The 26,969-nt window shown below is 52.7% G+C and overlaps 2 protein-coding genes across 9 annotated transcripts in view; both read right to left on the bottom strand.

The window, feature by feature from the left end:
• AKNA (AT-hook transcription factor) overlaps positions 1–7,795 on the bottom strand; it is a 52,669-nt gene extending 44,874 nt beyond the window's left edge. The window contains 2 exon segments of the mRNA XM_019633425.1: positions 2,319–2,705; positions 7,660–7,795. Coding sequence (XP_019488970.1) covers positions 2,319–2,592 — 274 coding nt within the window. The 5' untranslated portion in view covers positions 2,593–2,705; positions 7,660–7,795.
• Positions 7,796–21,290: 13,495 nt separating this feature from the next.
• WHRN (whirlin) overlaps positions 21,291–26,969 on the bottom strand; it is a 94,136-nt gene continuing 88,457 nt past the window's right edge. For 3 of the 8 annotated variants that reach the window (XM_019633416.1, XM_019633420.1, XM_019633422.1), the window contains 5 exons: positions 26,862–26,933; positions 25,102–25,615; positions 23,063–23,244; positions 22,431–22,553; positions 21,291–22,138 (listed from right to left, as the gene is read on the bottom strand). In XM_019633416.1, coding sequence (XP_019488961.1) covers positions 21,956–22,138; positions 22,431–22,553; positions 23,063–23,244; positions 25,102–25,615; positions 26,862–26,933 — 1,074 coding nt within the window. In that variant the 3' untranslated portion in view covers positions 21,291–21,955. The remainder of the gene's footprint in view (positions 22,139–22,430; positions 22,554–23,062; positions 23,245–25,101; positions 25,616–26,861; positions 26,934–26,969) is intronic. The other 5 variants (XM_019633417.1, XM_019633419.1, XM_019633418.1 and 2 more) reach the window with 4 other exon arrangements.

The following is a 26,969-nucleotide window of genomic DNA, read 5'->3' as shown; positions in this document are numbered from 1 at the left end:
ATCCTTTAATATGGATCCAAGGTCCCTGCCTCCAGCCCCGATTAGCTCTCCTGATTCTCTCTCCAGGGCTCCCCCCTGTCTCTCCCTGCTCTAGCCATGCCGCATCCTCTCCCACCACAGCGCCTCTGCATATGCTGATCCCTCTCCCAGGGTTCTCTTTCCTTGGCCTACTTATCTCCTATTTGTCCTTCAGGCATTAGCTCAACCTTGACCCCATCAAGGAAGTCTTCTCAGATCGTCCTTACCAGGTCAAATTCTCCCTTAATAGGCGATCACAGGACTGAATACCTTTACTTTGAAATACTTATCACAGCTGCAGTTTTCCACTTATTTATGTGATTGTATCTTTAAAATTTTTCTCCCCCACCACACTGTAAGCTCCATGAGGATAAGGACACCCTCTGTTTTCATTTACTATTGTATTTGCAGAGTAGCTGCTCAATACTTGTTGACTGAAAGAAGGCAAGAAGGAAGGGAAGGAAGGAGGACAATAAGGTATGCAATGCCCCCAGAAAATGGATAGTTGTAATTATTACATAGCGGGTGCCCAAGAAATATTCATCCATCCACCCACCCATCCACTCACCCATGCAACACCCATTCACCCCTCTATCTATCCATCTACCTATCCACCCAGCCACTCACCCATTCATTACCCACTGACCCATTTGTCCATCCATCGATGCATCATCCATATAGTCAATGTTTACTGAGCACCTACTCAGTCCTAGATCTTACGTCAGCCTCTGGGATAGAGCCATAGCTTTGTGAGACAGTCTGCACAACGCCAAGCACAGTCTCTCTGCTCTGGCCAGATGCCCCTTTGTCATAACCCTTGTATCACTCCCTGCTCCCCTATGCTTTTCCCCCTACCCTTGGCACGTCTACATCCTTCCACTCCTTAAAATCTCCTTCAGCAAGTCTCTTGTTTAGAGCAGCACACTCGAAGTCAAGAGAGGTTAAGCATCTTGCCAAAGATCACACAGTGGTTCAGAGCAGTCGTGGACGTAGAACCCAGGTCCCAGCCATGCAGGCAAGTTAGTTTCTGTTTCTGCCACTGGGGTTCATGCCATGGGATGAGGAGAGTGGGCTTTGGAGCCAGGGGGCCCCGAGTTTGATCCAGGCCCCTCTGATCCCTCTCTGGGAATCGGGCAAGTAGCTGACTTCCCTGGCTGTCCTTACTCAGACTGGAGGCTAGCCCCTCCTACCTGGCAGAGGTGGTGAGGAGGGAAGGAGACAAGTCCCAGGCTCTGCCTAGCCCTGCACCTGGCACAGAGTAAGGGCACAGGACATGCCAGCAGGTGTTGCAGCATACAGGAGGTTACCATGTGACCGCAGGAAGAGATGCCTCTGCCCTTTCATCCCAGTGCATCTCATTCCCTGAGGGAGAGCTCAGAGATGGCTCCCTAGAGGGCAGCTGTGGGCAAGCCTGGCATGAAAAACTTCGGGTCATGGCACAATCCACTACCAGCCTAATGGCTTCTCTACCACCCACAGGGGCCTGCCTGACTCGCAGAATCCTAAGACAGGGGCATTTCATTTGTACTCAAAGAGCAATAGGCACCAAGCACCAAGCTCTTACTATTAATGGCACCATTACAACCATTTCACAGATGGGGAAGCCAAGTTTCCGAGAGGAGAAGGGACTTGCCAAGCCAAACTAGGGAGCTAATCTAAGTTGGTCTTGATGCAAAGGGAACGGTTACTTTGGAAAACAACAATCCCATTGCTAGCTGGGATCTTATAAAATCTTTAAAATGGGCATAACTCCTGGACCAAGCAATTTAAATTACTCAAATTATTATCAAATCAAATGTATAGGCATATGCTGATAACATTCCTCTCTGCATTATTTATAATAGCAAAAAAACAGAAGCAACCTAAATGCCCAGCAATAAGGGAATGGCTGAATAAATTTCAGACCATCCACACCATGGAATTCCTAGTCAGGCATTAGGAATGACTTATGCAAGAATATTCCATGAGCTGAAAACACGTTCATGTCTATTAAGTTACAAAAAACCAGGTTACAATATAGTGTCTAAATCGCGGTTCCATATGCATACCACCTTTGTATATACACCTGTGGAAAAGAGCTATCTGGATAATAGGTAATGTTTTTCCTCTTTTTGCTTTCCACTTTCTGATTTTTCTACAATGAACAGTATTACTTACGTAATTCTTAAACAATTTTTAATTATAGACTTCATAGATTTTAATTAAGCTTTTTTCTAAAGCTCCCCCCGACTTCCCACCTCCCACCAGAAGGTGGGATGTTTGAGGGCTACCTCTGTGAGGTTGGGAGGAGTCGCTCTCACCCTCTTCCGCAGACTCTCCTGATTCGGAATCCTGGTGCCCATGAGGCTGCAGCTCCAGGCCCCGCTCCAGTGGCTGTAGGTGCTGCTGGGCCAGGCGGAAGTCCTCCAGAAGCTCAGGGCTGGTGGCATCGGGAAAGCGTCTTTCTTCTCCCCAGCTGGGTGGGCCACTCCCATCAGCATCCTTTTCCTCCTCAGCCCAGGCCCAGCGCCGCCGCTGGGGCCCCTTCCCCAGGCCTGGCTCGGCCCAGTGGACCTCCGTCCCCGAGCTGGCCATTAGGCCTGGCCTGTGCTTTACCTGGGCCACTTCATCTTCAGGAGATGGAGCTGCCACTATGGACACCAGCGTCACCACTGGCTCCTCTCAGCACCAGCCATCCTGCCTGAGGCCTGGTGGGGACACAATCAATGGACAGCATTAATCCACGAGTCCCTCCTTTCTTTAGAACACGACGTTACCAGAAGGAACTCTGGGATCAGGCAGCCCTGGTTCAGCTCCTGGCTCCACCCCGTTGAAGCTCTGTGACCGTGGGCAGGTCACTCTGCTTCCATTTTCTTCATCAGTAAAACTGGGATAATAATTTGTCCCTCCATCCAGAGTTGTATACAGGTTGAGGAGCCATGGGCCAGCACACGGACAGGTGTTGGGTGTGTGCTAGTAATTGTTACCTTGTGCCAGGCTCCGAGCGTGGGTGCTGCGCACAGGCCCAGAGCCGTGGGGAAGGCTGATGGGTCCAGTGCAGGCCTAGGAAGCCGGGGAAAGTCCTATGTAGAAGCCGCTTCCTCTGGGAACCTTCCTGGGCCCGCCTTGGGCAAGAATTCAGGTCGGGAGTGTGGGGGGATGGTGAAAAGAGCATTCCAGTACCCCAAATAATTGAAAACAGGCACTCAAACAAATACATGTACACACATGTTCACGGCAGCACTGCTCAAATAGCCAAAAGGTAGAAACAACCCAAACGTCCATCAACGATGCATCGATAAACAATGTGTGGTATACACATACAATGCAATGCTGCTCGGCCATAAAAAGGACTGAAGTGCTGACACAGGCCACCACACGGATGAACCTCAAAAACATCATGCTGAGTGAAGGAAGCCAGACACAAAAGGTCATGTACGGTGTGAGTCCATCTCTATGAAACATCCAGAATAGGTAAGTGCATGGGAGAGAAAGCAGATTGGTGGTCACCAGGGACCGAGGGAGAGAGCAGTGGGAGGCGACTGCTTCGTGGGCACGGGTTTCTTTTTTGGGGTGATGACAATTTTTTGGAACTAGGTAGAGATGGTGGTTGCATAATATTATAAATACATGAAATGCCACTGAATTGTTCACTTTAAAATGGTGAATTTTATATTATATGAATTTCACCTCCATTTAAAAAAAAAAAAAAGCATTTCAGACAAGGGGACCAGCGAGTACAAAAGTCTGAAGGCAGAGGAGGGCATGGATGTGGTTTCCTGAAGGCTGTGGTGTTGGGGGGGCAGGGGCTGGGCGCTTTGACTGCAGAGCGTGTGGGCAAGGAGAGAGGCGGTGGCCAGAACCTCACGGGTCCTGTTCAGGCATTTGAAGGGCATCCCAGACATGGGAGAACACATGGTGGTGCGGCTTAGAAGCTCCTCTCGGGCTGCTCTATCCTCACCTCCTTTCCCTCTTTTCCTTCTCTCCCTCTCATCTCCTCCTGCCTCCGTCTCCCGTATCCTCCTGCTATGCCCAACACGTCTACAGCACCTCCTCGGTGCCCAGTACCACACGGAGCCCTGGAAACACAAAGCTGACAGAGCAGAAGACGTGGTCCCACACCAGGAGTTCGGGGGCTTCCAGGATCTCATACAAAGGCCTTGCTCTACCGGAGGGCAAACGGAGGCCCAGAGAGCAGAGGGGCCTTGCCCGTAGCCACACATCAGCCAGAACAAGGCTGGGGTGCAAGGCCACTTTGTGGCCCAGGTCCAGGCTCCTCCCCCTATGCCATGGAGATGATGGAGAATAACTCCAGGCCTCGAGGTACAGTCAGGGGTGTGTGTCCCTGCAGCCTCGGGAGCAGTTGGGTCTTGGTCAGAGCCTTGATTTGTACTGTTGAGAAAAGTCAGCTGGCAACTATTTCTGCATAGAAAGTCCCCCAGGGAACACAGAGCCCGAGAAAGGCTGCAGCCTGCTCAAGGGCTGAGGTGGGGACAGGGAGTAACATTCTCCCCTCTGGCTGCATCCCCTGCTCCTTGGATGGGGGCTCATCCCCCCACTTCTTATTCCTCTCTCGCCCAGAATTGCCTCCATATCGCCCTGGGGGCATCCCCATGGTGGCCCCACATGTGCTGTGCCCACTCTTGCTAGCCTGGCCTAGAAGCTTTAACTGCATGTTGTCAACCTGCCCTCACCCCAAACAGGTAAGTGGGTCACAGGAAGCCTATTTTTCAGATGAGAAAACTGCAGCTCAACACGGAATAGGGACTTGGCCAAGGTCATCATCCAGCTGCTTAGTGACAGAGCAAGGTGTGGAACTGTCAGTTTTGGCCCAGTGGTCTCCAACTTTTTTTTTTTTTTTAAAATCACACAACTCATCTGTGAAAATATATATTTGCTGGCACACCTAATATATATTTCCTAAAACTTTATATACATGTATTCTCATGCTAACATACTATAGGTATTTAAAAAACATATATCCAAGAACAAATTTTTAAGATACAATACAAAATAAATATTTTGAAGGGCCATTCTAATCTTTTTTCCCATACTTGGGGGTGGTGGGGGTGGTGGTGGGGGCGCTGTACCTCTCTTGGAAATCCCTGCCAGTGGGACTTAAGCTTGAGTGCTTTAAGGATCCTCTAAGAATGCAGAGTCTTAGGGTCTGACTAGTGGCTCTGGGATAGGACCCAGGAATCTGTATTTTAAACCAGTGCCCCAGGCAAGGCCCGCCCTTTGGGTTGACTAGGCCTTCTGGCTTCTGCTACTGTGGCAGGTGTGAGAGGTGTTAAGAGCCGTTACATTATTTTTGAAACCACTGCTGGAGGAAGGGGCCAGGGGAGGCATGTGTTTTTTTTATTTTTTTGAAGGGCTTTTTTTCTGGCCGTGCCATAGAGCAGCCTGTCCAATCACAGAGGCTTCTGGGGCACAAAGAGGAACATCCTGTCCCCTGGGATGACTCAGTCATCACAGAAATCTCACCAAGGGAGGCCGGGTGTCGGAGGCAGCTGCGGTCACTGGCTAGAGTTTTGCACATGTGCACCAGGCCCTCAAACCTGCGAGCCTCTTCTGAGCAGGACCTCTGTCTTCCACGCATGCCGCGGCCCTTGGACCCTCGGTGCCATGGAGCGTGGGACTATTGGACAGTCAGCTGGCCAGTCAAAAACACTTATGAGTGCCAGTCACACACCAACCTCAGGCTGGGACGAGGACACACGCTCACTGGGCTGCTGTGAAAGAGAAACGGGCTGGGCGTCTGGAGGGCTAGGTTCTGGGCCAGTGCTGCTGCTCCGTGGTGAACCGCTGGGCTGAAGAGTTCCTCACTGTAAAATGGAGAGAACACCACCTGCTCTTGCTACGGCAAGGGGGTATCTTCCTGTTAGAGAGGGCTGAGAGGTGGCTTCATGAACTTGGAGGTTCCTGGTTGACTCGCTGGCGTCTGACGGCAACAGCCTCAGAACTGCTAACCCCTTCCTCCTCCCTGGAGTCCCCTTTCAGAGTAACAAAGATAGTGAGCACCCAGTGGGTGCACATTAACTTGTAAAAAACCCCGTGACCTCCTACTGTGTGCCGAGCACCACACAAGACACAGGAATACAGAAAGGAGAAAAAGCATTCCAAAATGCCAAATGAAGGTGGGGGAGAGGAGGATGAGAGTACAGAAAGGCTGTTGAAGAAAGAGAAGCATTAAGCTGGGCTTGAGACACAGACAGGGTTTGGCAGGGAGAAGAATGGGGGAGGCCATTCCAGGCAGGGGGAACAGCACAGGCAAAAGAGGTCTGGAAGTATGGACAGAACCTGATGCAGAGCGACGGGCAGGGGTGCTTGAACAGTAACACAAGCCAGGCTGTTCTAGTCAGCCTCCATGAGGGCAGCAGGGCTGCTCCCAAAAGGCGGGGGGGTTGGGTGAAGGGCCCCCATGTGAGCTGGGGGCTGAGTCCAGGAAGGCCCTATTAGCACCAAGTTCCCTAAAGGACTGGGCCGCCAGCCCAGGAGAAACTAGCCCCACAAGGAAGCACCAACCCCCCACACCACCCCTGTTCCTTTTGTACGTCTCCCCCCATCCACCACAACACCCCGACCCCTGGCTTTCTCAAGGGTCTGGGAGACCCATGTGGCCTCTCTCTCCACTCAGCGCGTCTCTATCCCCTGAGCCACTCTGAAATCGAGGACAGTTCTCTTTACGGCTCCAGCTCCCCGGCTCTCTTTGGCCAGCTCCAGCCATGCAGCCCACCTCTACCTCCCCATGCTTTCTGAAGCCCCTTCCCATCCAGCCAGGGCTGTCCAGGGCTGCCCCGCTGCTCCCACACTGATATCTCCCAGATTCGGAAATGGAGCCACAGAGAGGCGGCGGGCTCTCACAAGATGTTGCAGCCAGGATGTGCGGCCCCAGGATTCAAACCCAGGGCCCGTGACGTTGAAACCAAGTCCATCACACTTGAGGGGAGGGCAGGAGAAAGGGGAAAGAAGACCCCCTATTATATCAAGTGGCTGGGCTTCTTCAAAAAGGCTGGGCTTTTGGGGTCAGAGCCCCAAACTTGGCTGCCCTCCCTGACCAGTTGGCAGGGCACAGACCTGTTGTTCTCAAGCGGTTCTGCCAGCTTGTGTAGAAACTAGACCGGTGAAGAAGCACCGGCCACTCCCCGCTAGCCCCCCAGCTCTCTTCAGCAGCAGAGGCCCAGGAGGAAGAGGACAGGCGCCCTCGCTGCTGGGCTGGGTCTGCTGGGTCACCCCCAGGTCCTCCCGTGCTCTTACGGGGCAGAAGGAGCCACTCTTTCATGGGGACCCTCTGCTGCCTCCTGGCCTGCCCCTCATCTGTGCATCGTGTCTGAGGCCCCTTAGCAGCCTGTAGGACTAACTCTCCATGTGCAGATGAGGACACCCCAGGCACAGAGAGGGGCCAGCACTTGTCCAAGTTCCAGAGATCAGAATCAGAGCTCGTACTGGAATCCACCATCCCGAGACTTCAGAAAATCCCCCTAAAATCTACCCCTGCCCAGGGGGCCGGGTTCCCCTAAGCTGGGAGAGAAGTAATACAGCTGCCGAAGCTGCAACTTCCTGGCTGGGCTGGTCCAGCCGCCTTGGACTGTCCTCGACAGCCTGTGACTGGCTCGTCCGGAGGGAAGGAGGCTTCTCCCCTCCCCTCTTCCACTCCCTTACCTCTCTTGGGCTCCACCATCCTGCTGGCCCAGGCTCAGAGGACCTGCATGTGAGGTCTTTGTTCCAAACCTGGGGAGCCCCCTGCCTCCATGGCGCCCTGGCCCGCCTCCAGGCCGCTCTGCCCGCTGGAGCTGCTGCTCACAGACAAGCATCGCTCTCCACCTCTCCCCGCCCCTGCTGCTGCGGAGGCCGCCTTGCTTAAGCAGGAAGCGCCCAGCCTGATTTCCTACAAGTGTTTGTCAGGAGGAGGGGGTTTGTCTGCCTGCAGAGTGCGAGTGAGCAAGAGGAGCTTAACCCCTTGCAGGCCCACTGCGGGTCTGCGCTGCCCAGGAAAGGACTCATGGAAACTTCCGACGTCAGGTCTTGGGACCGCCTCAACCAAAGTACAGACTGTGGAGACTCAAGCCCAGAGAAGGTCGGAGGCTTAGCCAGGGTCACTCAGCATGCTGAACCTGGGAGGCCTCCAGCAGCGTCCACCCTCTAGGAGATTTTTCCACAGCCCCTGCCCTCGAGGGTGTGACCTTAGCCAAGGCTCCCTCTCCCGCAAGGCCTCCGTGCCCATCCAAACAATGGGCGCTCAGAATGGATGCTTGCTTGGCACTCCTCCAGCTCTGACTCTATCCTGTCTGCCAATATGCAACCCGTGATCGCAGCGAGGCTGCAGCGGTTCCGGCCACCCCACCTACTGTCCTTGCCCCAAGCTGGGCTTGTAGCTACCATGGGATTTTCCAGGCAGCATGGAGGTGGGGACTTGGCTGATCAGGTAAATTTCCCCTTTTGTTCCGAGGGCTCATCAGAGGCCAAGCTGCCTTTTCCCAAGCCCCTCTCATCCCAGTCATTCATCTGACAGGTACTTACTGAGCTCCTATTGTGTGCTGGGTGCTTTTCAAGGTGCTGGGAATATGGCAGGGCACAAGACAGGCCAAGCCCTGGCTCTATTCTAGTGAAGACACAGACAACAAACACAGAGAGAGGCGTGAGCAAGACAGAGAGGGTAGGATGGTGCAGTGACCCATATCCCAGGCTGCTTTTGGTGACACTGATGTCAAGCGTTTAATACCCAGACCAACAGAATCAGTCTCTGGGCATCAGTGATTTTAAAGTGTGGCAGGTGACTGGGGTGTGTGTGTGGCCCTGGTAGAGAACCTGTGGGTCTGACAGTAACAGTTGGGGGACAGAGTGGGGATGGTCAGAAAGGTCTCCGTGAGAAGATGACATTCCATCAAGGGACTGGAAGGACGAGAGGAGCAGGAACAAGCCACAAGAAGGGCTGGTGGCAGAGTGTTCCGGAAGGACAAGTGCATAGGGCAAGGTGGAAGCCAGCTGGGCTTTCTCTGAGAACAGCACGCTGGTACCCAGAGCAGAGAGAACCACGGCGGGAGAGGCAGGAGCCGGGGTGGCGGGGCGGGCTCGGGGCCCAGTCCCCACACGGATGTGTCTCCCAACTCTGGCGCTAGGGCTCAAGATCTAGGGATTCTGGTTCAGGAAATAAAAAGAAGAGGGAAAAAAATTTGGCCCCTGTAACGTCCAAAAAGCCCTCCAGGTAATTCTGATGAGCAGCCAGGTTTGGGAACCACAAGTACAGGACAGAAAAAAACGAATCTTCGAGTCAATGCAGACTCGAAGGGGTTCCAAGCTCAGCCCCTCCGCGTGCTGTGACCTTTGAAACCTTCACCTCTCTAAGCCTCAGTTTCTTCATCTGTAAAACAGGGTTAAGAGGAGTAGCCACCCCACAGGGCTGCTGCCAGGATCCAATGAGGTAATACCTGCAAAGTGCAGAGACGGGGTCTGGAACATGAATGAATGAACGAACGAACGAATGAATGAACGACTTTCCCAAGGTCAGCCTGTGAGTATCTGGCAAAGCCAGGGCTAGAACCAGGTTCCCTCATCCCAGGAATCACCACACCCCTTCACCCCTCCCCTGCCTTTTACTCATATCTGGGTGGAGGGCCTCTACCCACAGCCCCAGCCTAACGTGGAGCACAGCCAAACCCTAATGAGGCCCCTCCCTGCCAGCTCTGGTGACCATGTGGGCCATTGTGCTTGGGGCGGGCTCCCCTGACACCTTGTCACTCACTCACTCTCTCTCCCTAGTCATTAGCCCAGGCAGCACTGCCATCAATGCCAGGTGGCTGCCTGCCGCTGCCAGCACACCCTGTGGCACCTGGATAACCTCAAGGAAAACAGCTTCCCATGTACTCTGTTCCACCTCTTGGCCATCCCCGAGCCCTACCGGCCCTCCTCCCTGCCTCTGCTAGTGTGGCGCCCCCTGCTGGAGCACCAGCTCCACCCACCAGCCAAATTCTACTTAACCAAAGCATCATGTCCAACATTGAGCTCATTCTATCGCCCCACTCCAAACCCACCCCCTCTAGTTTGGCCCATCTTTCCCCCAGGTTCACACACCAGGACCGATCATCAACCCGGACACGTCCCTCTCCCTCACATACCCATTCCCTCCTCAACTCCTGCTGGTTTTATTTCCGAAATCTCCCAGGAATCGGTCCCATCTCTGCATCCCCACATGGCCCCCTACAAGAGCCTCTTCTGGAAAGCTCTTGGTCTCTGCAATCCAATTCCCCCCACTGCACCAAAGGGATCTTTCCAAAACAGAAGCATCCAAACATGGCCCCCGTCTGCTTAAAACACTCCAGGAAAGAAGCCACCCATCGCTCTCAGAAAGAGCTCCCGCCACGTTTTCTCCCTCCATCCTCTCCCTCCCTCAGCGGCTCCTGCGACACATTGTTCCTGGGACCAATGCGTAGTGTTCCCCGTCATCACCCACCTTCACTTCTTCTCCCTGTTAACTTTCAGGCAACCTGTAGCTCTCAGCCCCGTGGGCCCTCCTCAGTGACTGCCACTTGGAAACAGATGTTAGGTCTGTCTCTCTGACCATTGGGAGCTCTGTTAAGCTCTCCCCATCACAGTGCCCAGCACAGGCCCTGACACACAGTAGGAGCACTGTAATATATGATGGATGAGCTACCGAGTCTAGCCAGTCGCCCACGCCTGGCTCGTGGACCCTCACGACAACCCAGTGAGGCTGGTGTGACATCCTCATTTTACGGGTGGGTAAACAGAGGCCCAGAGACTCCAAGTCACTTGCCCACGATCACAAAGCTGGTGAGCGCCAGTAGAGATTCAAACACACAAAGACCCAACTTTCAATGACCATGCGTGGTGCTCACACTGTTGCAGCCTGCAGAGATAATTAATAATCTGGGCACAATGAAATCAGGAGTGGAGCTTATTACCGACTAATTGCAATTCACTAAGCCCATGTTCTGACTTTCTAATGAGGCTCTGGTTCTGCACCGAGCCTTTCGGTTTTCTAACATGCTTTCTCGTCCTTCATAACACTAGATGCTAAAGAATAGCTTTGGGACACGGGCAGGACAGGGGTATGATGCCATCATACAGGTGAGGAAAGTGAGGCCCGGAGATGGGGCAGAGATTAGTTCCTGGTCACCCAACATCCAAAAGAAAAAAACAAACAAAAAGCCCCTTTGGCCCCCACTGCCAGGGCTTGAGTACTTTCACGAGAAGCACGCCCACGTACGGCTGCGTCTGCACAACGCTGCGAGTCCTTACCCAAGGAGCCCAGCAAGCCTTCGGCCACTTGTTCCCTCCAGCCCCCGGTCATGATGCTCTAACTGCGATGATGATAACTGCAATGGCCATTTCTCACCCGCTCCTCCACTGCTCACCCCCTCAGCCATCCCCTCCTTCCCTCCTTCAATAATTCTTGAGCCCCTCCTAAGTGCCCGGCACATTAACCAGACTAGAAGTCTGGCCCAGGACCGAGATGGGCATCACTTGCTGATGTGATGAGCCCTGGGCAGTCAGTCACTCCTTCATACAATGTCCTGAGGCCCAGAGGGTACAGCAGGACCCACAGCCTTTTCAGCCAAAACTTAGGGCTGGCAACTTCAGGAGGCCTGGGGGCCGAAGGCTGTTATTCTGTCCTCGACCCCTCCTCGAGCTCCCGACATCTCCCTTCCCTGGGAAAGAAATAAAAACCCACACTAAGGTTACCCACTCCTTCCTGGCCAGGTTGCCGAATTTCCCCCGTAGTTAAAATCCACAGGGAGTCTGGGGCTAAGGGGAGGCACGCAAGGATTTCAGGAGTGAAACCACAAGAGCTGATGAGTGGAAGCCTGGCTTTGGAAGTGGATATCCAGGTTCCAGCCTCAGTGACACTTCCCCTCTCTTAGCTTTGGAACCTCAGGGCTTGATGAGATTATCCCTGAAGTTATCAGAAACGACCTTCTAGCACTGAATTTCCTGGGTCCTTTGATTCCACTTGCCCACACAGGTAGAAATGCCGTGCTGATGGGAGGCACAGGAGTTTGGGGCACATGGGCTTTGTGGGTAGTCAGAGACCTCCAAGTTCTCTCTTAAAAGCTGCGTGGCCTTGGGCAAGTCACTTACCTCTCTGAACCCCCGATTCCTTATCTGCAAGATTGGGGTAATACTGACTTTATAGGATCCTTGGGATGATAAATGAGACCATGTGCCTACAGTCCTGGCCCAGGGCCCAGGTGGCACAGAGCTCACACATAAATGACTTTGGCCATATCCGTGAAACGCCCAGATGGCTTGCTCCCTGAAGGGCTAGGTTTTATTTTCCTGGCTCTAGGTCTTTCCCAATATCAACCATAGCTTCAGCTCTGGGTCCTATACATAAAAGGAGAGAGCCAGCTCTTCCAAGCAGAGAGAAATGCTGCTATGTCCCTGAGACCCTCTCCCCTGTGGCCCCCAAACCAGTTCCGGGGATCACTGACCCAGCTAGAAATGTGCCCCCATCCTGAATACTTAAGGAGAGGAGGAAACAGGCCTTTCTCAGCCAACTGAAACATGAGTTATAAGGAGGGTGTGGCCATATTGAGGAAAATGCACACATGCAGACACACACACAAACACTCACAAATGCAGGTTCCATGAAAACAAAAACATGTGCACCTGCCAGGAATGCGTTGCTAACAGCAACACTTCATTGAGCACCTATTAAGTAAGGACCTTCCCATGGATTCGGATCTCATTATTTAATCCTCATACCAATCCAAGGAGGTAGGTATTATTACACCCATTTCACAGGAAGGCAAGCTGGGTTTGAACCAAGCTGTCTGAATCAGACAGTATCACTTAATCACTTTGCAACTGAACCTTGCAGTAGGTGAAAAGGTTGCAGTGTCTGGTAATAGGGGATTGTTGAAATAAATTATGGTATTTCCCCTCAAAAGAATGTTACGCAGCTATTAACAGTCATACTGCAGAACACTATGAAGTGATGTAAAAAATGTGATGTTACGTGAACAAGCAAGTTTTAAAATCATATATATCTAGTTTGAATCCTTCAAAGAAAAAAAACAAAACCGTAAAATGTGGAGGAAGGGAAGGGACAGAAGGAGGAAAGCAGGAAGGAAAGGAAAGAAAAAGGAAAAAGAGAGAGAGGTGCTCCAAAATGTTTATAATTATTATTAGGTATTAGTTCTAACTGAGGCAAGTTTACTCTTTTTTTTTTATGTGTATTTTCTAAAAATAACAGTTGCTTTAAAAATAAGAGTAAAATGAGCATCTACTATTCTTAAACACAAAAGCTACCACCACATATCTGCGTAGTGCTTTGTTATAAGGAGACCTTGGACACACCCTCGGTGTCACCACATGTGCTAGCGAGGAAGAGTGGCTGGGCTCTTTGAGGCCCTTTGCAGCTCTGACATTCTGTGACATGCTGTAACTCCCATCCCACACCTTCCCTTTTCCTCTTTTTATTTTTATTTTATTTTATTTTTTTAAAAGATTTTATTGGGGAATTAGGGAAGGGGAACAGCGTTGGGGAATTTGGGGAAGGGGAACAGACAAGTTGCTGTCCTTTTGTTCTTCAATCTAGTTGTGGAGGACATCGCTTCACTGGCCCATGTTGGTATTATCATTGCGCTCTTCCCGGCCATTGGACAGCCGCTCACGGTGGCTCACGAAAGCTCATGCCAGCTGCCAGTCAGCCTCACTGCAGCCTATGCAGTCGCTGGCGACTCATGGCAGCCCAGCTCCAGGTTGAGCTGTTGTTCACCATCTTAGCTGTAGAGGGCGCAGCGTCACTGGCCCTCATGTGGGATCCAAACCGGGGCCCTGCTGCTCAGAGCTGGCGTACCAAGCCAACTCCTAACCAACCACTCGGTCTGCCCTCTCTTCCTCTTTATAAACTCTGATATTATGTGTTCTTTCCTACACATATAACCATTATGCAGCATGGAGGAATACGTGAAAATCACAAAAAGGAAAGGCAGCAATCCTAGCCTTAGCCCTCAACATTTTAGGGCATGGCATGTATTGTCTGATTGGATCCTCATAACCAGACATTTAATGTTTGAGGAAAGGCACAGAGAGGTTATACAACTTGCCACAAATCACACAGAACATTAGGGACAGAGTTGGATCTACACCCACAAGTACACTGTTACCCTCTGGATGAATGCCTGACTTAGAAGGGCTGAGTGCAGCCTCCTGGACACTGAGGCCCTTCCCGGTCCTTGGTCCTTGGTCCTTGGCTGTGGTCCCAAGATTCCAAAAGACTGACAGCTGGGCATCCCATTCTGGCCTTGATCACTGGCCCCTCCCCCAGAATAGGCTCAGCCTTGGAATAAGGTAGGGAGAAGGAGAATGCTATTATAGCAAGGATCTAGGGGCCAGTGCTGGACCACCCTTGAGAGCAGGGGGCCTCTCTCCACAACCAAGATGGAGTTAGGATGGCACTTGGCAGGGAAGATCAGAATCAAGATGGGACTATAGGCTGGAATGGAGGAGGAATGGAGGAACTGAAAATGCAAATGTGTGGGGGCAGAAAGGCCTGGGTCCAGATCTGGTAGCTCTAAACTTAGATATGTTTCTGAGCCTTCCTGATATCCTTATCTACAGACTAAGGGGAACACTTTCCTCAGGGGTGTGCATGTAGACTAGTAGGACAATGTGTTCCAAGGCTTAGCACACCGGAGGTGCTCAGAAAACCAGGAAGGGTGCTGTTGGCCTGCTTCTGGCTCCCCTGGTCAACTAGCGCCTCTTCCCAATGCCCCATCCCTGACTCACGCTCCGATCCCTTTGGCACATGCTGTCAGATAAATCTTCTTAGAGCATCATTCTGGTCAAGCCTTTCCTTGCTTCAAGACCATCGATGGCTGCTGTCATGTTCAGGTTAAAGGCTACATATTTTGGCCTGGAATTCAGGCTCATACCGACCTGACCCAAAATCAGAGGGCTGCTGCACTGTACAACTCACGGCATAGACTAGGAGACTCATCCATAAAGGTTTCCTTCCTAGATTCCATAGTTCAGGGAAGCTGCAGTGGTTCCCATTCTGGCCTGGCTTCCCTAGGGCTTCCTATGTGGCTAGGAACCCTCAACTCCTGGCTATCATGCAGAGTAAGACTGGCAGTCCACCTCCCAACACCATTCACATACAGCACTCAAAAGAAAAGAAAAAGCCCTGACTTGTGGCATTTGCTGATTTCCATAGTGTAAATACCCTTACTATGGCCAGTTTCAAGCTACCAACATGGTATCACTGAGCACAGCCCTGGGGAGAGATGTGCACAATCAGCTCTCACCAGATGACACACTCCTGCAACATCCCAAAGTAAGGACCAGTAGCCCCAGTGAAGAGCTGTGTGACCTCAGGTGAATGGCTTAACATCTCTGAGCCCCAGGCTTCTCATTTGTAAAATGAAGACAACAATCGCGGTACCCACACGGCAATGATGTGAACACTGAGTGATATAATCTAGGCGATCAGCAATGTACTCAACACCTACTATGTGTAGGGTTCCATAGTGGGCCCTGGGAAGGTGACGGGGGACGAGATAGACAAGGGCTCCTGCCTTCCCAGACCCCACTCCTTGCAGTAAAACCCTTGGCACAATGACTAAAATACAGCACTTATTAGCTATTATTATTAGCTATTATTACCAATAGTATTGTTATTGTTATTCCTGCCTTTCCCTGGGCTTCAGTTTCCTCATTTCCAGACTTAGAATGTGGGCTGCACAAAACTCTCTATGAGGCCATCTCACTTGAACCTTAAGGTGGCACTGAAGTGGTCATGAACATTGCCATTTTACAGATGGGAAAATTGAGGTGCTCAGAACTGAAGCCAGGCTGGGGATCTGAACTAAGGTCTTCCAACTCCTGGTCTCCAGATCTGTTCCACCTTTCAGGGCTGAGAAAACATAAAAAAGACCTGGAATTCAGCTGGTGATTCAGATCAATGCTTTAAAAATACTCTTTCTTCCCCACCCCCCCTCCCCATGATTGAAATTGAAATGTCCTTGGCATACCAGTTTTCCAAAATATACTCTCAGCGTGACAGCCTCAGTGCCTGGACCATTCCCAGGCTCTCTGGAAACCCCAGCCCTTGCGCCCCTGGAGGACTGTGCAGGCTGGTGGGAGCTGATGAAATTCCCTTGCAAGAACTGGCCCAAATCACATTTTAAATGCAAGCCGCTGGAAGCAAAGGCCCCACATGGGCACCTTCTCCCTCCTGCAGAAAAACTGAGACCATTTCTGGGAGTAAACCCAAGTAGTCCCGAAACAGCATGGGGTCCATCCCCCTACTGGTAAGTAAGCCAGATTTAGGCACCCTCAAAAAGATGGGCAGAAATTCTGTTTTCTTGACAAAATAAAACCAATGGCCAAAAAATAAAACCCACCAACCCTAGAGGAGGTGCCTGGGAAATTCTCTTGGGAAGTCCCTGTAGGTATCTAACCTCAGTCCTTCATGCTTCAGTTTCAGCCATTTCTTCTCATTCTGTTCTAGAGGACAGGAACAAAGTGTCTTTTCACTGCAGCCCGTCTCAGCTTCTCTTCTCAACTCCAAAGTAGCACCGGTTTGTTATCAGCAACTTTCCTTTCCAACTTTCTCACTCAGAAGCGGAAGCTTTTGAAACATAGGTAACGATCCGCTCCAATCTGTCATTTCTCTCAACAAAAGCTGAGGAAAGGAGTCTCATCCAAGGTCTTACAAAAAGCAGGCTCTGGCTCTGCCGGTGCCAGCCCCATCACACTGGAGAGAGGCCAGCTCTGCACCTGCCCTGCTGTGCGCCTTTGGGCGAGCCGCACGCCCTTTCTGGGCCCCAGCCTCCCCATTTGTGTACCAGGAGGGGCTGGCCTTATTTCTGGTCCATTCCAGTTCCTACTACTGTCGGAGCTGCCCACCCCCATGCTGGCCCTTGCTCTACCTCCCTCCCCCTTCCAAAAAGAGGAAAAGAAACTTGCGTTAGGAGTCCGGGAAGGGCGCGCGGCTCCGAGTTGTCAGGGTGCGCGGGTTGTTGCTGGGTGAGCGAACCTCACACAAATCCCAGGGCAGCGAAGTCCCACCTCCCCGGTAACCACAGCTACCCGGCCACACCTCCAGCCCAAACACAGCCGGAGGCCCAGCCAAGGACCACCCCCGTATTCCCTCGGGATCCCTCTCCTCCCAGACACCAGCCCGAGCCCGGAAGAGTGAGAAAACGTCAACGCCCCCATTGTGCGGAGGTGGAGACTGAGGCCAGAGGGTGGAGGCTGCTGCAGGGTTTGGACTCGGGCATAATCGTCAGTCCCGGGCTCCCTCCCATTCCCGGAGCTAGGATCCTTCTTCCTGTGCGCGGGGGGTTTCCACGTGGGAGAGGCCGAGAACAGCACGAGCTCTGTGGATCGGGGTCCATCGGCGCTGTCCACCCTCCCACCCCATTCCCGCGACCGAGAAACTGAGACCCAGCGAGGTGCCAGAACCCGCCCCAGACCCACCGTGGGCCCCTCCCCGCCTCTCACCTGCTGGCCGCCGCCGCCGCCGCGCGGGGTGGTTTCCTGGAGTTGAGCGGCAAACAAAGGCCTCCAATCCGGGCGCGAGGCGGGGCGGTGACTTTTTGCATAATCCCCGGGGCCAGCCTCTGAAGGGCGAGGTGCAGCCCCAGGAGGCGGGGCCTCGGAAGCTCCACCAATCGCAGAGGCGGCTGCCTGCGGCCGGTCTCCAGAGATTCAGACGCGGCTCCACCACCGAAAATCTCAAATCTGGGAGGTTGCGTGTCCTTCCTGGAACCGGTCCGACTGCAGGCGCGATACCGAAGCCCCGTGTTAACACATTTGTGCAAGGTCGCAGTGAGGAAGAAATCACACACTTTCATAGAGGAAACGGATTGCTTCATAACAGTAGTAAAAATACTGAAATAAACTTTTCTTGAGCACTTATTAGGTATCAGGCACCGTTGTGAGCTCTTACTGTGCCCAATTCTCTCCTATGAGGTAGGTAGGTATTATCATTACCCCCAAGTATATTCTAGTCCAAACCACCCTTACGCAAGCGGGGAAACCCAGTCCTGGAGAGAGTCAAGAACTTGCCCAAGGTCCCTCAGTGAATACAGAACAGAAATAATCCATTGTCCACTTCAAAGCGCACCTTGAAGGATGGTGGTGTAAGGTGTCAAACTGGCCTAGGCTCTCGCCCCAGTTCTACCACACTGGCTGCTGCTGAGCTTCAGGTAAATGGAATTCATAACTCTTGCTTCACAGGGTTGCTGAGTAAATAAACATAGCACCAGGTCTATAAGAAATAAATTAATGACACTAAAGAGTTCCCCGAATAATTCTATTTCACAGAGGGGCTTAATAGGCCCGGAAACAGGAAGCGACTTTCCCAAGGTCCTGCATCCAGATGTGGTATAGCCCAGTTCTTTCCTCTTGGCAGAAAGCTCTTTCCAGCTCCCCAGGTTGCCAGTGACTCCCTTCACACATATCTAATGGTAATCATAGTAGCAGCTTCTATTCACTCATGGCCTTCTCTGTCCCAGAGACAAATATTTTAGCTAACCCTTACAATAACTCGAAAGTTAGGTTAGTATTATGTTCCCCATTTAAAGATGAGAAAACTGAGATTCAGAGAGATTGAGCCACTTGCTCATGATTACACAGGCAGGAAGTGGAGTGGAATTTGATCACAGGTTTCAGACACTGAAGTGTGGACTCTTTGAGTTCTGCCTTGTTCTCTGTCCTTGTACTTCCCACAATGGGCTACTCCACTCCCCACCAAGCAGAGAGGGCTCCGGGTGATGTGAAGGCCAACGCAGCACTTGTTTGGGCAGGCCTCAGCTCAAGCCCAAATCTCGCCCTTTTCCTGTCTTCTCCTTCATCTACAATAGCAGCTGACCCTGAGACTCTAGCCGTACCTCCCCCTCCAGCTCTGGCATCATGACGTAGAGATGATAGAGTCACAGGTACATGTGTCCAGGTGGACCTCTGGCCTCTCCCTCTCCCAATATTCAAAACTGCCTTAGCCCATGTATTGGGTCCCTTCGAAAAAAACAATCGGACACATGCCTGTCCTGGAGTTTCATGTTGTCGATCTCAGACAGCCATAGGTCCAAATTTGTCCTCTACCACTCACTAGCTATGCAACTTTGGGCAAGCAACTTGACCTTTCTAAGTCCACTTGCAAAGAAAATTTTTATTTTTATTTTTAGGTTTAAGATTCCACAGCCCCAGAGACAGGCCCAGGGATTTAATAAACAACAGTCCCAGAAACTCATTCTTGTCTTATTTTTTTCAGAGTACAAACTTGGGACCGTGGGCAGCACCTGCTGGGGCAGCGGTTCTCAACCTTCCTAATGCCGCGACCCCTTAATACAGTTCTTCATGTTGTGGTGACCCCCCAACCATAAAATTATTTTCGTTGCTACTCTATAACTGTAATTTTGCTACTGTTATGAATCGTAATGTAAATATCTTTTTGTTTTCNAATATCTTTTTGTTTTCCAATGGTCTTAGGCGACCCCTGTGAAAGGGTCGTTCGACCCCCAAAGGGGTCGCGACCCACAGGTTGAGAACCGCTGTGCTGGGGGATCTCTGTCCCCAGGGCCTGGAAAAGGGGTGGGGCCTGGAAAAGGGGTGGGGCCTGGAAAAGGGGTGGGGTTTATAAGATCAGAGGGCTCCTTTCTTTGTTCACCATCATCCTGACTACACTTTTCTCCCTGGGTCTGACTCTGAGTCTGATGCTGTACCAGGTCCGCACACAGCATCCCAACCTCCATCAGGCAAGTAGCAGTATCTCCATGTACTGGTTTCCTGTGGCTGCTGTAACAAATAACCACCAGTTCATCACTTAAAACAACACTACTTTGTCCTCTTGCAAAGAGAGGTCAGAAGTCCAAAATCAGTCTCACCGGGCTGAAGTCAGGGTGTCAGCAGGGCAGGTTCCTTCCGCAGGCTCTGAGAATCCATTTCCTTGCCTCTGAACTTCTAGTGGCCACTTGTATTTCTGGGCTCGTCCCTTCTTTCAGCTTCAACGTGCATCACTCCGACATCACTTCCTTCATCACAACACCTTTTCCCCTTCTATGTCACATCTCTCTCTGATTCCCGTTTACAGAGACCCTTGTGATTATATCAGGCCCATCCAGATAATCCAGGATAACCTCCCCATCTAAATGCCTGAGTCACACCTGCAAAGTCCTTTTGCCATATAAGGAAACATTTACAGGTTCCGGGAATCTGGATGCCTTTGGGGGCCATTATTCAGCCTACCACACCCATTTTCCAGGTGGGGAATTTAGGCTCAGAAAGGTAAAATCACTGGCCCTTGATCACACAGGATTTGGAGTCTGCTGCCAGGAGATCTGGGGCTTGACAAAGCTCTCCTGCAGCCAGGTAAGGGTTCTTCTGTGCAGAGGTATTAGGACTGGGGAAGGGCATAGAGTCCCCTGGGAGGGGCTGGGGCCTTCAGGGATACTGGCTGTTTCAGAGGTCAAGTAGACTCCAGGGCTCTGGCCTCAGGTGGTCTCCTTGGCCTGGGGAGGGGACAAGGGCTGCTAAGAACAGGATCTGGTACAGGTCGGTGGAATCAACTACCCCAAACCCATTTCTGGCAAACCCCTGAACACAGGGTTAGACAAAGCAGGACTTCTCAAACTTGTCTTGCCCCAGAGGTATGAAGGAAGTGTGCACTGGGACTAGAGAGCAGACCATTTCTTGCCACCGTCCCCTCCCTGCCCCCTCCATGTATTTTTGCTTCTAACACCCACTGCCCTTGGCTCCTGAAACAGTGTGGCCTGCAAAGGTAGAGGACGGGAAGTGATTGGGAAATTACTACCTCTCCTCTCTCCCCCAGGCCTTGTCCAAAGACTGACAGCATAAAAGCTCTGTCCCCTGGCCCTGAGTGGGGACAAGTCTAGACCTAACTTACACTCTGTGCCCCTGAGGGATTAGGATGCAGCCACCCTCTCAGGACTATGCCTGAAATCCCATCTTGCTTCGTTTCCTCCTCTTCCCCTCCTGACCCCCCACTCCTTTATTACCCCCCCCCAAGGTGGGCCACCTCTCTATGTTTTAATACAGCCACATATATTGTGTATGTTGACCCACCACATACCAATGTCTTACTCTAAAAGTACTATCTGCAAATAACCTTCAGGTAGGGTGTTCCAAGATGTGGGTGTGGTTCAAGTGCTGTTACACACCCACTGTGGGTCCCAGATTGAGCCCTGGGGGTCAGGGAGAGAGGGTGGTGGTGTGCAGGTGCTCTGATGCCTCCGTCTATCTAACCCATGTTGAATAATCAAGACCCCAGCCGCACAGGCAGGCCACACACACAGCACACTGGACCCTAACCTTGTACATATCTCTTTATTGAAAAATTAAAGTCATAAGCTCTGTATATAAATACACTGACGTCGCTGGTCACCTGCAAGGCCTCTGGGATAGGCTGAGGGTGCAGTGGGAAGCTGGGGTATTGGGGTCCCCAGGGGTGTGGAGAGGGAAATAAATAATAAATACCATGGGGGACAAGGAGCTAGGAGGAATGCGGGTGTGAATGGGGAGGGGGGGGTGCTTGATGCTTATTTGTGGCACTAAAGGTCCTGCAAAATGCCCCCCTGGCTGGGGGCTGTGTCCATAAAGTCTCGTGTGACCTCACTCCAGACAAAGACCCCAGGCATCTGGGGATGGGCCAGGTCCTAGATGGCTGGGGGGTACTAACCCAGAGTAACAGGCCCTGGCCCGCCTCAGGCGGCTGCGTCACCGCGCTCTGCCCCTCCCCTTCCTGAAACCTATGCTTGTATTGAGTGCCTACTGTGTACTGGGCATGGTACCAGATCTTGACCTGACCTTCTGTTTGCCTCGTCCAGATCCTTCTTCCAGTTCTGGTCCAGTGGGCTGGGGAGAAGTGGGGGATGTCTTCCTGCTCCCCTGGCCATGCATCCCCAGCCCCTCAAGGAGCTTAACAGTGCAAGGAGGGAGGAGGGACCGGGGCCGGGGGAAGGGGCCTCCGCCCCTAGAGCATCACATTGAACTCGGTGACCAGAAAGTCGATGTAGTCACGCTCCTTGGTCTTAAAGGCCTCTGCGATGATGCGCGCGGCTTCCCGATGCTCCTTGCCCCGAAGCGTCAGCCCATTCACTTCCAGGATCACGTGGCCCACCTTGAGCTGCCCACAGTTGTGGGCCGAGCCTCCTCGCTGCAGGGGCAAGACACAGGGCAGGGGCACATGGGGTGTCTTGAGGGCTAGTCTGGGCAGGTTTTGACCACCCACTGGGTCAAGCTTGACACTGTCAACCAGGCAGCTACAATCTGTGTGTCCATTCCCCTGATTAGAAAAACTGAGGCGCAGTGAGAGCAAAGGTGGTATGAACCTGGGTCTTCCCCTGGATGCTGGGTCACCTCTGGGTGTGGCAAAATCCTGGGGGGTGCTGATAAAGAAACTTTCAGGGGTAGGGAGAGGTGGTCAGTTGGGGCCCCAGGGGACATACCTGAATTGTGACGATCCTAGGCAGGGGCTGGCGGGTGTTGGCACCACCCTCAATGGCGATGCCCAAGGTGGCCGCACTTTTCTTCACACGGACCAGGGTGGACGTGGGCTCCAGGAGTCCGGGCTATGGGTATGAAGGAGACCAGCGACTGAGGCCTTCTCAGTGGACAGGCCTGGCCATGACACACCTCTAGGTCAGCAGGGCTCAGACTCTAGACCATGTTGGGAACCTCCAGTATGCCAGGCAGTAAGCTAAGCCCTTGGTGTTCTCAGCTCTCTAATTGCTAAAAAAAATCCCTGAGGCTCGGGAAGTTAAGGGGTAGCCCAAGGCTGCCGGGAGGTGGCACCAGGACTTGAATCCAGGCCTGACTGCCTCAGCCACCACACCATGTCAGAACTGAGCTTTAAGATTCTCAGGGCCAAGCTTTAGCGCTTGGCTTGTCAGCATCATGGCAAAGGCAGGACTTCAACTGGGCCTCCAGTCTAATACAGCTTTCTTTCTGGTCCCCACATCCCTCCAGTGAGGGGGCCTCTCTCCATCCCCTGTGTTCACATGTCAAGCTGAACCCTGGTCAGAGACTCACCTGGGGCCTGCCTTCCCCTTCCCTCTGAGCCCCCTTTCTCCTTGCTCACCGGTTTGGTGGCCCCCTCTGTGCTCCTCTCGTTCCGAGGCGGCTCCTTGCTACTCCTGCTCTTGGTGGACACCATCTGTCTGCCTCGGCCTGGGGCGCTGGCCTCTACCTCACCGGCATCCACACCACTGTCCTCGCTCAGAGTCTGCCCACTGTCCGAGAGCTGTGAGAGCGTGGAGGCTGCTGGGAGCAGGGAACAGGAGGAGAATGGTGGTTTATACAGCTGGGGTCAGGGAGGGCTTCCTGGAGGAGGTGATGGAGCTGCAAGCTAGAAGGCTGGGGGCATTCTCTAGGCAAAGATGGGGGGGCGTGGGGGAGCTGGAAGGCAGGGAGACACTCCACCACACTTCCACCTACTGAGACCTGCCCTTCCAACTGGGCCTTGCCCCAAGGCTGCCACGTCCCACGTCTGCCTTGACTGTCCCTGGTATAATGATTACAGCAGATGTCACAAGGCAAACCCAGCCCACAGGCGTGGGTTTGTTTGTTTTTAATTCACACAATGCTGTTCATTTTTAACAATGGACCAACACACTCAAATTAGGTGATGTCACATAAAAGTAAAATTTCTAGCTTCTTGAGGAAAAAAAAAAAAAAGAAGCAGCAGCAGCTCTGCCATGCCTGGTCTGTACCCTGCATGACCCCAGCTAGCCTGAGCTGAGCGTGGCCACATGCCGTCTGATGCACCAGTCAACCCAAGCGGCTTCAATATGTGTGTAGCAACCTAGTCCCTGAGTTTGAGACCCTCTGTTAAGAACACGCACTCAGGAGTATGGCAGGTTGGATGTGAGTTCCCTCTGACCAGCTGTGCAACCCTGGGTGAGTTACATGGCCTCTCTGAGCCTCTAAATTCTTGCTTTAATCAGGAGCAATGATGCTTATCCAATGGAGGAGTTATCATAAAGACTAACAGATAATATGTGTAAATTGAAGCAGCCAAGAGAACAGACCTGTGCTACATTGTTTGGCTCCACAACTACTTTCTGTGCCTCAGTTTCATCATCTATTTAAAATAGGGATAATTACAGTACCAGCCTCACAGAACTATTGGGGGGCTTAGATGAGTTACTAATATTGGCAAGGCCCCTAGGACAGTGTCCAGCACACAGACCGTGCTGCATAACCGTTCATTCTTATTATCATGTGTGTCCGGCTCAGTGTCAGGTCTAGAGGCAGCAGTCATCCATCTACAATAGCCAGGGTTTGTCACCATATCCTGCCTGCTCTCCCCTTAGCTGCCTTCCCAGGGACCCCTGACATGGCCTGCCGCCTTCCCTGGCCACTGTGGGCCCTGAATATCACTTTAGCCACAAGATGGCAGCAGAATCCAACAAAATGTACCCAATTCGCTAACAGGAGGGAGGCGAGGGCTCAGGCTTAACCAGAGTGGAAAGCAGGCTCTCCCCTTCCCTCCAGCTCCTTGGCCTGGCGTCCTTCAGAAACTCAGGGGCCACCGACTTACACTGACCTCCCGGGTGCCTGTAAGGCCCATCCTGCACTCTGACCCTGCAGCCCCAAGTCAGGAGACCCCCCAGGGGTCCACCTTTCCCCCAGCATCTGCTCCATGCCAGGCCCTGGGAGACAGAGATCACAGAAGCCACCCCTGCCCTCAAAAAGCTTGGTTTTATGGGGGGAGACTGGTGGGTAAAAGCAGGGTGCCCAGGGCTGGGGGCATTGGAGGGTGCCTGGCAGGGGGCTCAGCGGCCTGGCAGAGCTGTCACTGTCATCTCCATTCTGTGATGGAAAAGCAGCTCGAAGAGGCATAGCATCTAGTCCACAGACACACAGCTAGTACATGGCAGAGCCAGGACTCACACGAGCATCTCCGACTGCAAATCCCCTAAATGTGGGCTCGGACCCTGTCCCCCAGCCACCCTGACTCTGAGAGGGGAAATGCCTGGGGTAAAAGTCCCCTCGCTAGGCGAGCACTTGGTCCCACTTTCACTGTGGTGATGGGCACATCAACCCAAAGGGGACAGGGTCCATCAAAATCACACAGCGGGCACCCTAGCCCAGCCCCCAGGGTCTGCAGGTACTCACTGCGCGTCTGGGGCAGTGCCCTCACTTCGTTCACGTCTGGCTCGCTGTCCGGGCGGTGTACCTCCACCATGACAAAGTGTTGGTTTGTGCCTGTCTGGTCTGGGTGGCCGGATGGGGAGGGTGGCGGGAGGCAGCCCCCAGCCAGCGTGGCCTCTGAAGGAGGGCTTTTCAGGTGTGGTGGGGACTGGACCCGCGGGAAGGGGCCAATGGGGTGTTGGTTGACCAGGGCCAGATGGGCGTCCAGTGGCCTCTTGGTGCTGGGGTTGGCAGGGGAGATGGAGGCGTAGATGGGGGATGGGGGCGAGTCCTGGGCTGAGGGGGCCTCTGGGGTGGGCGCAGTGCCCGCCGGCGGGCTGCGATTCCGTGGAGCCGAGAAGACGATGCCCGAATGGGAGGACGCAGAGGAAGGCGGCTGGAGATCCGGGCTCCCTGGCTTCCTCGGCTGGACCAGAGGTGGCGGGGGAGGGGGCGGCTTGTAGCTGGGCAGCCCCTGGGCTGTGGATTTGACATCATCCTGCCAAAAGACCCAACAGGAGTAGAAGGAGTCAGAGCCCATTGCTGCTGGAAGAGGGGAGACCTGACAGCCGAGTGGACCAGGCCTGGCTGGAATCCTGTCCCTGCTCTATCGGCTCTTGGCCACACTGCTCTGAATAATGCAACACCAAATGGAAAACTTCTCCCAGCATCTCGGCAGCTGATAAGCGTCAGGATCCTGGCTGCGTCTCTGGGGACGGCACCATTACCTTTGGGAACTGAAGTTCTTGGCATCAGCCAGAGCTTGTCACAGGGAGCAAGACTTAATTAGAGCTGGGATATGGAGAGCGGAAAAACAAAAAAGGCATTTCTTTGGCTTTTGTTTTTAGGCTACTAGAGACCCGGGGTGTGACAGGACTGGAGACAGCATGGACACAAGGAGGAAAGACACATGGGCTGGGGTGCTGTGTGGCCCTGGGCAAGGCACTGCACCTCTCTGAGTACGCCTCTGGGCAATGGGGAAAGCTGCACCTACCAGCAGAGTTGTGGCCATGCGAGGAGCAATGTGTATAATGTGTTAGCAAGGTGCCTGCCACCCAGCAGGTGCTTGGTGAGTGGCAGCTATGGATATTGTCATTACTATTCCCCTCTGCCTACACCAACATCCAACACTTGCATGGCTCCGATGGCAGCACAGGCACTGCTCCAAACGCTTTACTTACATGAACTAATTTACCCTTTGCCACACAATTATGGGGTAGGTACACAATTCTTACCCCCATTTTACAGATGGGAAAATTGAGGCACAGAATGGTTAAGAAGCTTGCCCAAAGTCACACGGTCAGTGGCAGAGGTGATATTTGAAACCAGGCAATCTGGCTCGAGTCCAGGGCACTCAAAAGTTATTTGGGTCAGAATCACAAAGTGACACCACCTAGGCTGCTGATGTGTGCACATGGGTATGAGGTCACACTTAACTTCCATGTCCACCCCAATCATATGGCCTCTTTAGGGAGTGCTCCATGCTTTAGTATTTGCTCTGAAACGTTCACATAACATATCAAAAATAACACCAACGAGGCAAACAGTCAAACAGCCTGACAGCCTACAATGCCCAGAAGCAGCCATCCTGGTTCCTGCTGGGGATGGTGGAGGCACTTGTGCACAGGCGTGGAGAGCCATCTGAGAGCTCACAGCCAGGTCCTCTGTCCTCTCTCAGTGGCTCTCACCAAGGAGCCAGCCCCCAGGGAGGGCAAGTGTAAGGGAAGGGCGAGAGAGCCTCTTACCAGGGAAACATCTGGGAGGGTGTTCACATTGCTCTGGACAGCCTCGCCAGTTTCCTCCAGGTCCAGAGTGTTCTAGAGATGCAGAAGAAAGCAGTGTGAGCAAATATA

This window comes from Hipposideros armiger, unplaced genomic scaffold (assembly GCF_001890085.2).
Source record: "Hipposideros armiger isolate ML-2016 unplaced genomic scaffold, ASM189008v1 scaffold_1306, whole genome shotgun sequence".
Taxonomy (NCBI): Eukaryota; Metazoa; Chordata; class Mammalia; order Chiroptera; family Hipposideridae; genus Hipposideros; species Hipposideros armiger.
Note: the sequence above shows the minus strand (reverse complement) of the source record. Positions and strands in the feature narration are given on the sequence as shown.